The 12,485-nt window shown below is 37.8% G+C and overlaps 1 protein-coding gene across 2 annotated transcripts; it reads right to left on the bottom strand.

Annotated features, from left to right (window-relative positions):
• Positions 1-280: 280 nt before the first annotated feature.
• On the bottom strand, positions 281-11,548 carry LOC146448557 (uncharacterized). 2 transcript variants are annotated; one of them, XM_085102478.1, is made up of 3 exons: positions 11,187-11,548; positions 7,450-7,727; positions 281-1,568 (listed from the first exon to the last, which is right to left on the bottom strand). In XM_085102478.1, the coding sequence occupies exons 2-3, from the start codon at positions 7,694-7,696 to the stop codon at positions 1,465-1,467; spliced, it is 351 nt and encodes a 116-aa protein (XP_084958604.1). In that variant the 5' UTR covers positions 7,697-7,727; positions 11,187-11,548; the 3' UTR covers positions 281-1,464. The 2 variants fall into 2 exon arrangements, with proteins under 2 accessions (XP_084958604.1, XP_084958605.1); XM_085102479.1 differs by lacking the exon at positions 11,187-11,548 and adding an exon at positions 8,684-9,047.
• Between the last annotated feature and the right edge of the window lie 937 nt (positions 11,549-12,485).

Here is a 12,485-nt window from a genome sequence, read left to right as displayed (position 1 = left end):
ACGACAATTAACTGGCTTGAAAACTGTGGTTTAGGGTTGGAGGGGGGGGGGGGGGGGAGGGCAGAGGGGAGGGGGGAGCATCGTTTTGGGACAGTTCTGGTTGTTTTTGTAATTATTATTCCCGTTCTCGAATGACGGAATAGATAGTCTGAGAATACCAGTTACCAAAAAAGAACGCGATCCCAGTTTTTCCCATTAACTTGAAAACCTTTGTAGAAGTACGCAATTCGTATTACTCTGAGTACGCTGCACTCCGTTCATTGTCGAATCAAAAGCAGAATGAACAGAAGTAAAACTGCCATATAGAGTGTTTTTTATTTGGATGTCAAAAACCAAAACCAAAGTAATTACTTTGGTCAATCATGAGAGACGTAACCAGTGCAATGAATCAATCAGATATCGAAGCAACCAGCGCCAAGGGCGGGAAAACGCATGCGACCAAGTCCCGATTGGTTTTGGTTTTGCTTCTCATTGGCTGAGAAAGTGGCGCGAGTTTTGCTGACCAATCACAAAGCGAAGTAAAGTAAATTACCAAATTACTTTCCACACTCCACTGAAAAAAGTTTAATAAGGCAGCGTAATCTCTTTCATGTGGGCCACACTTGCAATGATTAGCTACCGAGACTACAGAGCAGGCATGGACAGTTGTTTCGCCCACAGCTGTTTCGCCCTATTTGAGGCTCATCAGAACGGCGGTGTGGCTTGTACAGACTCGGTAACACTTCTTCCCTTCCATTTATCTTGCTAGTCATTTTAGAAAAGATCTTAGAGAGGAGCGCGGTTATCAATCCCGCTGCACATTACTTGTGGCAAGTGGGCAAAATGATCTCAAACTGGTAACAGACGCTGCTCCCTAGTCTTGAACACTATATCATGTCAGGCGCGTCCTTTTAGATAGGGGAATATACGGTATTCATGTTCCATTTTCTTTTTGTACCCCACCCTCATGATTAGTGGTGGAAGTCAAGTCCAATACACACGAACTGACTCGGGTCGTCTCTTCCTCAAGATAACTTGACTTACCGGAAGCCAGATCGTGTTGATCGAAACGAAAGTGAAGCGTACTTACTTGAAGTCAGCTTACCAATTGCGAGAGATGTGATCCTGAATATTTTGTCGGATCGTAGTTGGTGACAGACTTGAAAAAACTACGCAATGATGGTTGAAGTAGGGTGAAATATGTTGACGGATCGTGACGATGGGCCAAAAAAGAGCGAAACAGCTGTCGATGGCTGGTTACTAGTTTCGAATGATGATCGTCTTAGGTGTAGCCCACATGAACGAGATTTCCGTGACATAAAGTGCGCTATGGCAGTTTTACTTTCATTGAGTTTCAGTGATTACCCCCCCCCCCCCCCACCCCTCACCATGATAAATGGTAACAGTGCCCAACAAAACCTAATGTGCCACTTATAAGGTACATGAACCCTCGAGTAGGGCTTGTTCCGCAGTTTTTTCTCACAATCATGATAGTAATGCTTTTTGTTCATCTTCAGAAAGTGACAGTAAACACGCCCATGCGAAGAGCAGGAGACTCAAAAACAGTCCAATAATAGGAGCAAACCAACCTGAAAACACAAGGAGAAGAAACATACAGTATGTAAACCGCATCTTTACGAACAGTGCAGCGCTTCATAGCATTCTCGGCCTGGCGTGAGTTTCTCGAAAGTCTCAAGATCTTACCGGGCCAAATCCATTTATCATCGATTATAGCGCAACTTGCCCCATAACTGACAAAATTTTCACGCGCTGAATTTGGGCCATAGCGTATTCTCTATAAGAGGTCAAGCACAAAGAAGAAAACTGACATTTCATATAAAGAAAAGCACCGAACGTTTTTCTCGCGTGGCGAAATTGTTCCCATTTTTCCAATAAAATGGAGTTCGAACTACTTTTAAATTTCAGTCTGGGTATTCGGAATGATATTCTGACGAGGAAATGCTTTAAATCATCCATCAGCGCTAGTTTGGAAAATTTAATGACGTTATTTCTATGGTTTATAAGAGTATAGGCCATATGCATAGAAAAATGCCATGGATTGGTTAAACAGAGCTCTTATAAGTACAAAACTTAGTAATCTAAATTTTAAATTGACTCGCTGTTGCTCAACACGGTGCACATAATCTGGTTTTCGGATTGCGGTAAGTTATCGGGACATCACCCAGACAATTCTTGAATTTCGACTGAGGTGAAAAACCTGTCACATATACTAGCAAGCAATGGTGTGGTGCATTAAGGTAATACCCTGATTGCTTGTTGGCAAAACGTGAAGCTTCCACGCTACTGACGAGCGATTCAAAAAGCCCACATGGAGTACAAAACAATGAGAACACTTTAAATTTCTTGTAATGAGGAATATGACCTGAGGGCTTTCCCTTTGGGGGCTTGGGGGAAGGAAGAGGGCGGGAAACTCCTTCTGTAAGCCGCCCAATACGATAAGCGAGCGAGCCTGCCATTTCTTTTAGCTATAAAATATTCAATAAGCTCGATGAATTTAAGCTACGCAATTTGATAACATAATAAATTTCTTTGCTTTTCTTCTAATGTTGTAGTTAGAACGTAAAACTACGACTAGTCGATAGAAAATGGATTTGATACTTTTCGGGCCCGAAAGCTGGTACTGGGGCGAGGAAGAGCCTGTAGAGTTTTCCCACTGATCTATGACACTAGCTTATGGTATATATCGTGTTGTGACTGGTTAGACATAGGGGATATTACACAGCGGCGCGAGGATACGAGTTTTATTTTCGAGTGGTAAAAACAATATTTTACGAACTAGAGCAGCGAATGAGTAAAACATTTTATTATATAAAATTTAGTGGTATACCGAGTGGTAGCAAATTAATAAAAACGTTATCCCGCCAGTGGCGATATCATTTTTATCCACACATGTGTGATATCATTTTTGACCAATCAGCTCGCAGTATTTTCGCGCGCTGTCAAGCACTTGTTGTTTTCCGAAGGGTTTTCCGCCGTTTAGCTGTCGTTTGGTCTTTCGAGAGTTTTTGAGTTGGTCTTTTCGCGAGTCGAAGTTAAGTTTATTCTAAAATGGAGACAAGTTCAAACAGATTTGCCGAGATCACAGATTAGAAACTGATCGAATTCGTAGAAGAACAAGAAAATCCGAATACAAGGAGGAAAACTGCGTACGACGACGAGTTGTGTGTGGGTAGTTGAAAGCAGCGATGAAAGCTAGGACGGTATGTTCAGATTTACTTGTTACTGTAAGCCAAATTTCTAAGCATATTTAATATGCCATTAGTTTATACCAGGAACCTATTGTGGCCTTTTCGCTTAGTCTTACTTTGAATTGACATAACTCGGCCTGGTTTACGATTGATACAAATAAACAACTGACTGTAAGCTTATGAACTCAATTTCAAACCTTAGTTTTTGAAATAAAGAACAGAGCATATTTTGCTGTATTGTGAGGATTTTATATAATAAAAAGAAAATTACATGGTCACTTGGAGATACGAAATTTCTCTTCTCATGTTGAAAAATATTTCACTCGTTCGCTGTGCTCACTCGTGAAATATTTTTCAACACTCGAAGAGAAATTTCGTATCTCCGCGCGGCCATGTAATATCCTCTATGTTTAAAATGAGGAAATAAAATTCATATCTTCAAGCCACCGTGTAATTTTCTTTTTATTATATAGACAAATCTGTCGCTCGCCATTTTTCACTAACTGTTTACATAAACAATCGTGGAAAAGCGCGGAATGGCGTCATCAATATCCTCACTAGTGAGGGCATGGAAAATACGCCACTCGGGTCCCGGATGTAGGATGTAGTTTCGTATGAGTATTACGCCGAGTGGTGTATTTTGCAATAAAACACTCGTGTCTTTATAATAATAATAATAATAATAATAATAATAATAATAATAATAATAATAATAATAATAATAATAATAATAATAATAATAATAATAATGATTATTGACAGCTTCCTGATTAATCTTAACACATGTTGCCACATCAATCACGAGTTGTAAATATGCATAATCTGCTTTAGCGTACACAGGATCGCGAGGAATTCTATTCTTCAATCGAACAAGACACATCCAAAACATCTTTACTTGATTTGTACAATAAAGATTGTCAAAATGAAATCCTTCTAAATTGTAACCGTTTTTAATCCAGAGGGATTTAATTTTGATCTCTATGGAGCAAATTCAGTAAAGATGTTTTGGACTCAACAAGGCACTGAGATGTTTCAAGAGAGTGTCTTGTACGATCGAATGGAATTTTTACGATAAAAAAGCGCAAATGAACCGAGGTTCAATCGCGAGTATAAATCGAGTAGAATAGAAATTAGAAAAAGAGTAAACACGAGACATCAAACCAGCCATCAGTTTCTTGTTAACATTGAGAGAATTTTAGGCTCATGGACTATATAAAACATCTAAAACAAGAACTCAGTAAAGAAACAGAAATTTCGAAACTAACAATTATTCCAGCCGGGAATTTTCTCTAAACAAGGCCTCTGCAACACTGTTTATTTCGGCTCCGGTAATTTCAGTCTCAATAGTAGAGAAATTTAGAATTACATTTACGGCAAACGGTAAACGGCAGAAGTGAGCACGTGACCATGCCTACCCTCTATCTGTAATTCTAGTGATTCAAGCTAACCTTCGATTTGCAGGTCAAACAAAAATCCTCAACTTTCCGCTCTAGAGCTTCGCTTCAGTTTCTGCTGTAGCTGTCGTAGGGCTCAAGCTTAAAATGATTGTCTCTTTCAAGAATTCTATAGTTTTAATTTGAGTTTGAATCCGCGCCAAACTGTCTTGAACACAACGCTAAAAAAGTTTAACATTTTTGTCGATGATGACATCTCTGACTTTTCATCCGTCTGCACTCTAATTGGGAATAATAAACTTATAAGATCTTGACGTTTCGACGTCGTCATTTAGTCATTGTCAAGAGAAAGATAGCTATTCAAATCCTGCGTGAAGACCTTTTAAAGCTGAAAAAATTAACATAAGGCATTAGACAAAGACCTTGGCGCGAATAGACGCGCGATATAAATTAGCCAATAATCGCGCGAGAAATTTGACAGTTCTTGCAAAAAAAATTACGCCAGTTTTTTGTTGGTTTTTTATTGGTTTTAACTTTTATCCAGATGATAAATTTCGTCATAACATTGTCAAAGTTTAATGAAATTTATCATCAATAAGTTGACAGGCACATACATAACGGGTGTCAATTTGTTAATGCTCTGCACCCTGTGTGGGGTACTGGAGTTTTTAACCGGAGGATTACTGTGGTAAAACACTGCAGAGCGTTACGGGAAAGCCAATCGAAAAATTTAAATATACTTTTTTTTTCAATTTTCCCAGAGACCTCCTGGTGACCACCCACTGACCAAAGAGCCTGAGGACTCTGGATACGAGATTGAGCTTACAAAGACCGCTATTCGAGGAAAGGAGCCCTCGTTCCTCCCGACCCTGTGAGAGCGGCGGCATTCCCAAGTATCACTTTCACTTTTCTGGCAAAAAAGTGACATGAGTCAGTTTAGTTTTAAGCACTAATTCCGCGCAGGTCCATTTTTTAATTATCACAATTCAAATCGAAGTTAACTTCAATTTTTCACTGTTCGGTTGTCACTGAGTTGATGTAATTTGTTTACTTTAGTATGGGCCTGTGCAAAGCGGCGTTGAGTTGAAATGGTCTCTTGTTCTGCTTGCGTCTTTTTAAAGTAAACTAGTGTGCAAATCGGCTTGGTCCCCAACATTATAGGTGGTTTTTGAATTAACATGTCCACTCACGCGATCGTTAGGACATGAAACAAATTATTGGTGGACATGCCAGTGCATATAGAATTTTATTACATGGCCGTGTCTCAAAAGGACTGGAAACGATCAAATTCAAGAACCTGATTGGCTAAAATTGATATTGACGGCGGTCTAGATTTTCCCAGACCGGCATCTAGACCGATTTAATGCAACATTTGTCCTCAAAAAGTTACAAACAAAAGAAGAAGAAAAATTGGCTTGTTCCTGTTAATACAGTACTAAATGGAAGAACCAGTAGCCCTGAACTTGGAAGCAGGTAAAGACAATGAGCAAACGTTGCAAATTTGAGTCCAGCCGAGAAAGCTACGAGCAAAGATGAAGTCGAAATTGAGAAGTTTTTGCAAACGCAAAAATCCAAAAACTCTCAATACAAGACTAAGAGCGACTTAAACGCAAGAAAGAAATTTTGTGAGTCAATGAAAGAGTCTAGAGCAATTGAAAACATACCTGCCAACGAGCTCGACCTTCCTTTGTCTGAATTTTTTATCTCCGCTCGTAAACAAGATGGCACCGAGTACGAACTGTGTACATCAAGCGGCTTCCAGCGAAGTTTTCAACGCCACTTGCGTGAAAAAGGAAGTCTGATCAACAAAAACAAAAACAAATGAAGATGCCCAGTTGAATTTTACAAAGTGTTTTGAAGCCATCGTTCCGAAGCCGTGTTAGATCCAGATGCTCCTTTTTGTCTCGCCGTAAATCACCGACGAAAACCAAGTGACGAAGTAGGGTATCTGGATAGGCCCCTCGGAAAGAATGAAATTGGCAAGTTCCTTAAAAACGCCTTTGCTTCAGCCAAACTCGATGAAACAAACAACAAGGTTTCTAATCACTCCGTTAGGAAGACCAGTGTTGGACGACTCCTCGAAGCAGACGTTCAGACAAATTTCGTTGTACAGCTAAGCGGTCATAAAAATTTGAAAAGCCTCGACAGCTAGCATTCAGCATCTCTCAAGCGACAGCGAGAAATGTCTACTGTCCTGAATCGTGGACCAGATACATCTGCTCAGTTCGAAGAAAACCAAGTCAGTGCCTCCACTACAACTCAGCAAAATGTCTTCACAGTCCAACAAATCCAACCTCAAGCAATTTTTGAAGGCTGCACATTTAACATTAACGTTTTCCGTGGTGATCAGTCAAAGATCGCAAGGCTGAATGAGAACTTATCGCTGAGCGATCGCGGCACAGACAGGCATTAAAATTTGTTGCACTTTTGGTCGCATTTTAGAAAATGTTCGTTGAGCCTGTAGGAAAACAACGGTTATTTTGTCTTCATTCATTGACGAAGTTTGTACAAAGCTGTACTTTGAACAGTTATTTTTGTCCCGTTTGGACTGGAGACTAGTGACAGAAGTAAGCCAGCTAATTGCTTGAGCCCGCGCAGGGGAACAATACACTTTTTTCCTTTTGATTTCCTGTTTGGCCATATAATAAACATCTTATTAACCGAGCTAGGTCGGTCTGTATGGGAGAATCTTGACCTCGGTCGCTGGTACAGACCTCACTGCGTTCGGTCTGTACTGGCGACCTCGGTCAAGATTCTCCCATACAGACCTCTCGCTCGGTTAATAAGAACTAAATATTTACTGAGTGATCATGATAAAAACACTAATCTCATTTAAACTTTTATGTTTTTTTGATATTACAACTTACCAATTTCATCACAATTTGTCTGAACACGCACACAGGACTCAGCCGAGTGCTGTTCGTGAGGCAATTGTGAGCAATCGGGAGTTTCCGTAATCACCGGAGGAATCACTGGTTTCTCTCGAGCTGGAAGACTGAGTGTTCTTCTTGAGCGATGTGATCCAAGCGGCGGAGGGGGGTTGTAGGAATGACTTCGAAAGGCGCGTGTTTGTAAATTGCTTGTCGGAACAGAAAGCGCAATACGATCAGACATTGCGGCACTTCACGGAAAATGATCAGATAGCCTGTAAATACGGAGAAAACATATTACTACAGAAGTCCTCCTTACAAGGGTTCAACTGCTTCCTCTTATGTATAACGCATTCCGGTATTACGTTACTCCGCGATGCTCTTCTGGTATCACTTGATCATATAAGGTCACGCAATGATAACCAAAAATATACAAAATACCCTGCGTCACGTCTACTGTCCTAAGTCATTTCTGTTACTGTTGAGTCATAAGTTGCCCATAAACCCTAGCGTTCCCATGTCGAGCGCGGCCATTAACCAAGAGAGAGACAGGGGACGAGTTAGCCAAGAACTCTGACTTATCGATAGAAATTACAGACATTTTCAACAAAGAGCATCCTTTGTACATGGGTGCAAACACCTCATGGTGAAGCGGGATACCACAAATTCAGAATACCACCAACCACATAAAGGAAAAAGGACAAGTATCAGTCGGTTGGCAAAAATATGATAGAAAAAAGTAATTGGATCCTTCTCAATGAAAGCTTCATCTCACAACACTTCAAAATCGAATCGAATCGTATTGGTTTGCCACAAGAAGAAATAAAGCACTTAATGGCATTGAATAAAGTGTAGATTTAATTAATTTGAAACGAAGAACCAAAATTTAAATAAAACAAAACTAAGCAAAAAGGTAGCCTAAAGAATTTATTAATATCCTTAGATTTTCTACTGTCGTAGCAAAACCACTCAAATTAATTTTCTCAGTCTACTACACGTCAAACTTTTCCTTTCTTGTGCGAGTGTTCGAGAAATCGTTTTGATTATTTTCCATCAAGTCTTCATGAATTGTGGTGAATGTAAGAGCTCTTGGTACATAACATATCAGTAGTTTTAAATAACCGAATACTTTCTAGATAATTCCGTGAATTCTTTTCGCTTCATCTTATTAGTCTTACAAGATATTTCTTAGGTTACGACCAAACCACACAAAAAGTAAAATTAGCCTCACCTATGTTGCAATATTAGACAGGTTCCAGAAGATCATGCGAGTAAGTGCGGATCTTTCCTTCAGTATTTTCCAATCATTTTTGGTTAAATTTGCATGTTTGAAATTAAGTAGCCTGATCAATGAGAACAAAACTACAGCCGACGAAATAAATGACAGCCAGCAAATTGAACAAAATGAAACGAAATGTGAGGCCAAGAAAAACAAACTAAAAAAATGAACTTACTGAAGTTGTTACTAATAAGCGGTCGATTGCTCTTTTTCTTCCAACTTTTTTCAACATCATGAAATTGAAGAAAAAACACAAAAGCATTTTTGAAAGGCGTTTCTGAGGTCGAAGGCAAACAAAACAAAAGATATCAAACATGCAATCTGTTTCCACTTCGGTGAAATTTTTATTTACAAACTCCAAGACAGTAATGAATGTTTTAGAAAATCCCAGGAAATTGCCCTTCAGGAAATTTTAGCATTTCAAAGGAAAGTCTCTAATTGACAGTTTAAAGGATTACAAAATAAACAACTTGGTAAATGCTTTGAAAAGGAACTCTGAACAAACATGACAACCTTGACAAAATAAAAAATGAGAATTGTAAGTAGCACCGGAGATACCCAAACTGTGTGTTTATTAAAAAGGGAACGAAAAGTTGATAAAAAGTAAATACAAATCACCCCAAAATTATTACATTATTACATTTTTTTTTTAAACAAGGCTTTCAACATATAAGCAAGTAAAGATTAACGATGAAATCGAACAACTTTTGGGGGTTGCCATGACACCATTTTCAAGTTCAAAATGATTGAATTACGACTCCGAAACGTCCTTCGATTTTGTCGTTAATTTTTACTTGCTTATGATTGTATTACGAAATCTACAGTTATAATCAATATTCAAGGAATTAATCTCAGCGTGATTCGTCTTAATAAACCAAACCGTAAAATACTAAAAGCCATTTTTTGAGAAGAACTAAAAAGTTAGAAACTATTTTAGTTGAGATTTGTTCGCCCTTCAAAACGGCCCATTTAGATCTTTAAGTAATGCATATTTGGAAGCGATTTGCCGTATCTGCTGCGCTTGAATTCTAATTTTAAATCCTGGTTGTCGCTCCGTCTTGAAAGAAATCAATTCAAACAACGTAAACGTCTGTTTTCGTAAGGGTTTCGGTGCCTACCGAATTACTTTGCTTCGCGTTTGGTCTGGTAACGAACCATTTCCGAAGCGTTACGATCTTGGTCGTGATCTAGTCGGAAGTTGGCAAATATATTTTTTTTTCGCCTTATCCCTTTGGTGTTTTTCTTGCAGCTAATAAATTTTACGTCTTGAAAAATACCCAAGGATATCTAGCATTGAAAGAATCTAGTTTTACGAAATCAAAATGAAATATCGCTGCTCTATAGCTAATTGAACATGAAAATAAACCTTTATCTATATTTTAATTATCTATTTGTCAGTTAATTGTCATATTCTTTGCTTTCTGGAAAGAAATGCATTAAGTATTGTTGCTGTTAAGTTAGAAAATATCAGTATCATTCTCAGAATTAAGGAAAAATTGCCATGTCAACCAAACTCTGCAGTGTATTATCCCATTTTGAAAGGTTTCCGAAAAATACAGCAAGGAGGATTGGCAGTATTCGAGAATAAGTTCGAAAATACACTTCTTAAAACCGTCAATAATGGTAAATTCAGTGTTGTAAATTAACATAGCTTTAAAGTGCTGTTATAAATGAATGTAGCACAAGGAGTTATAAGTTGTTTTACATCCGCTTTGAGTTTAATTTATTGAAGAAGATAGTGCCATCTTATTTTAATTTCTTTTTCACAAAACCGAAACGGCTGCAAATAATGACAGAAAATGGCATCACTAAACGATTAATATCATTCTCTTGTTGCTAATAGAAGCTACTGCAGGTGAAACTTAACAATACATTTGAGATTTACTTTCTAAAGGAGGTAAGCCAGACAAAACTGAAGGCCGAAATGTGTCGGCAAGGTTCATATGTTAATGAGCGAACATCAGAGTTTCAATCGCAGAGAAGAAGCATGCCCGACCTGAAGTTTCAATAAAATGACAAAAATGACGTTAAAAAAAAATCACTTTTTTTTCTTTACAGAACATTAGTTTGCTCAAACTGAATAAACATCAAGATTATTCGGGATTAAACCTAAACAATAATTTTCTTGGAAAGAGTATCCATTTTGTAATTCAGTTCGGCATCAATATAAGATTGAAATGTTAGGGAAATACTAGCTTTAAAGACAAGCGATCAGCAGATCACGCTTGATTTGTTCCCAGTTTTGCTATAATGCAAAAGGTGTGCAAGTTTCCAAAATGGTTTTCATTTTAAATTCATTCACTGTCATTTTTTTTTTCGTTATTAAAGTAGAAAATCACTCCACTAAGCTTAGCGAAAACACCGCAGGAATATCAAATGTTTATAATTTCTTTAGTCGTTGCCCATTACGGAGCTAAACTGTCATTGGTCGTAAATTGTGATAAGTTATACTTACCAGCTTATTTAGCGTTCACAACTGGATTTCTCTGTAGATTCTGCACTCACGTTTCAAAGTCGGCGTTTCAAGTCAATTCAATGCAAAGCCCTACACGGTGTTCTTAACTGAAGCACTTATGAACCGAACCCGATATCCGTATTTGCCGCAAGCCTAAGGGCTCTTTTGCCAATGATCCGGGCGGCTAAAGGTTCTGCGAAATGATCATATGCTGAAAGCAATATGTATATACATCTTCGCGTCTTCAATCTCACATTGTCTTTTGTCTTGATCTACGTAATTTCCTGATTTTTAAATGAATGTATTCTCGAGGCGTAAGCTTTGATGCTTTGCGCGGAACAACACAAAATTAAAATTGAAAAAGTGACGTCTCATGAGATATTTATCTGCTTTTTTAAACATGTTTATAGAAAGACTTTATTGAAAGATGTTATGAGAAGTATAATTCTGAATTGGTTCTTTCCTGATCTTTTTAGTTGTCTTGATGGAAAGGAAATATGACAACAAAATAATTAGGCCGGAGTAGAAAACAATTAATTGTGTCGGTTTTTCAGAAAATTCCTAAATAACGTCGATTTGAAATAATTATTTTGATCTTTCGATTAATCACTTTTCGTTTAAAAATAATTAAGTTTACTTCGGTGTCATCTCTTTTTATACACCTTTAGATGCAAATTTCATAGAAGACGCAAACAAGAGAATCATTGAAATTGTATTTTTTAATAACTCTCCTTCTTTAATTCTAATGTAAGTGATCAAGCCTTACAAGCGATTAAGCCCATTCACCATAAGCTCACCAATTAATTTTGATAACTGTGATTGGTTACAATTATCACGTGACCGAAGACAAAAAAAATAATAAGCTTTATTTATTCAGGGACACTTTGGCGTTATACTGTTCTCCCGAAAGGCTCTGACAGAATAACAGAATATAATATATTTCATGCACCAGTAAATAAATGAACGCTTTGAACAATCTAATAATCTAATGCGATAACTCAGTTCCTCCTGAATAAATTAATGAATGCTTTTGAAAATTATTTCTGCGCCGAGTGTTATAATTATGCACATCTTTGTAGTATTTGCACTTTCTGTCTCCTATCCTCAAGTTAAGTTGTTTTTCAAATAGTTAATCGAGGTTTTCAGCTCTCTCGCTAAAAATGTCTTTAAAGTATCTTCCTCTTTTTTCAAGCTAATGGTAAAGAACAGCCTATATCAAAACTGAATCTTTTGGAAAAATTTCTATTAATTTATAACTTAACTCGTTAATCCAGGATCAGCTTAATCGGGTTTTGAAAA

Source organism: Pavona decussata, unplaced genomic scaffold (genome assembly GCF_977016875.1).
Source record: "Pavona decussata unplaced genomic scaffold, jaPavDecu1.1 SCAFFOLD_912, whole genome shotgun sequence".
Taxonomy (NCBI): Eukaryota; Metazoa; Cnidaria; class Anthozoa; order Scleractinia; family Agariciidae; genus Pavona; species Pavona decussata.
This window is presented reverse-complemented; position numbering and strand designations above follow the sequence as displayed.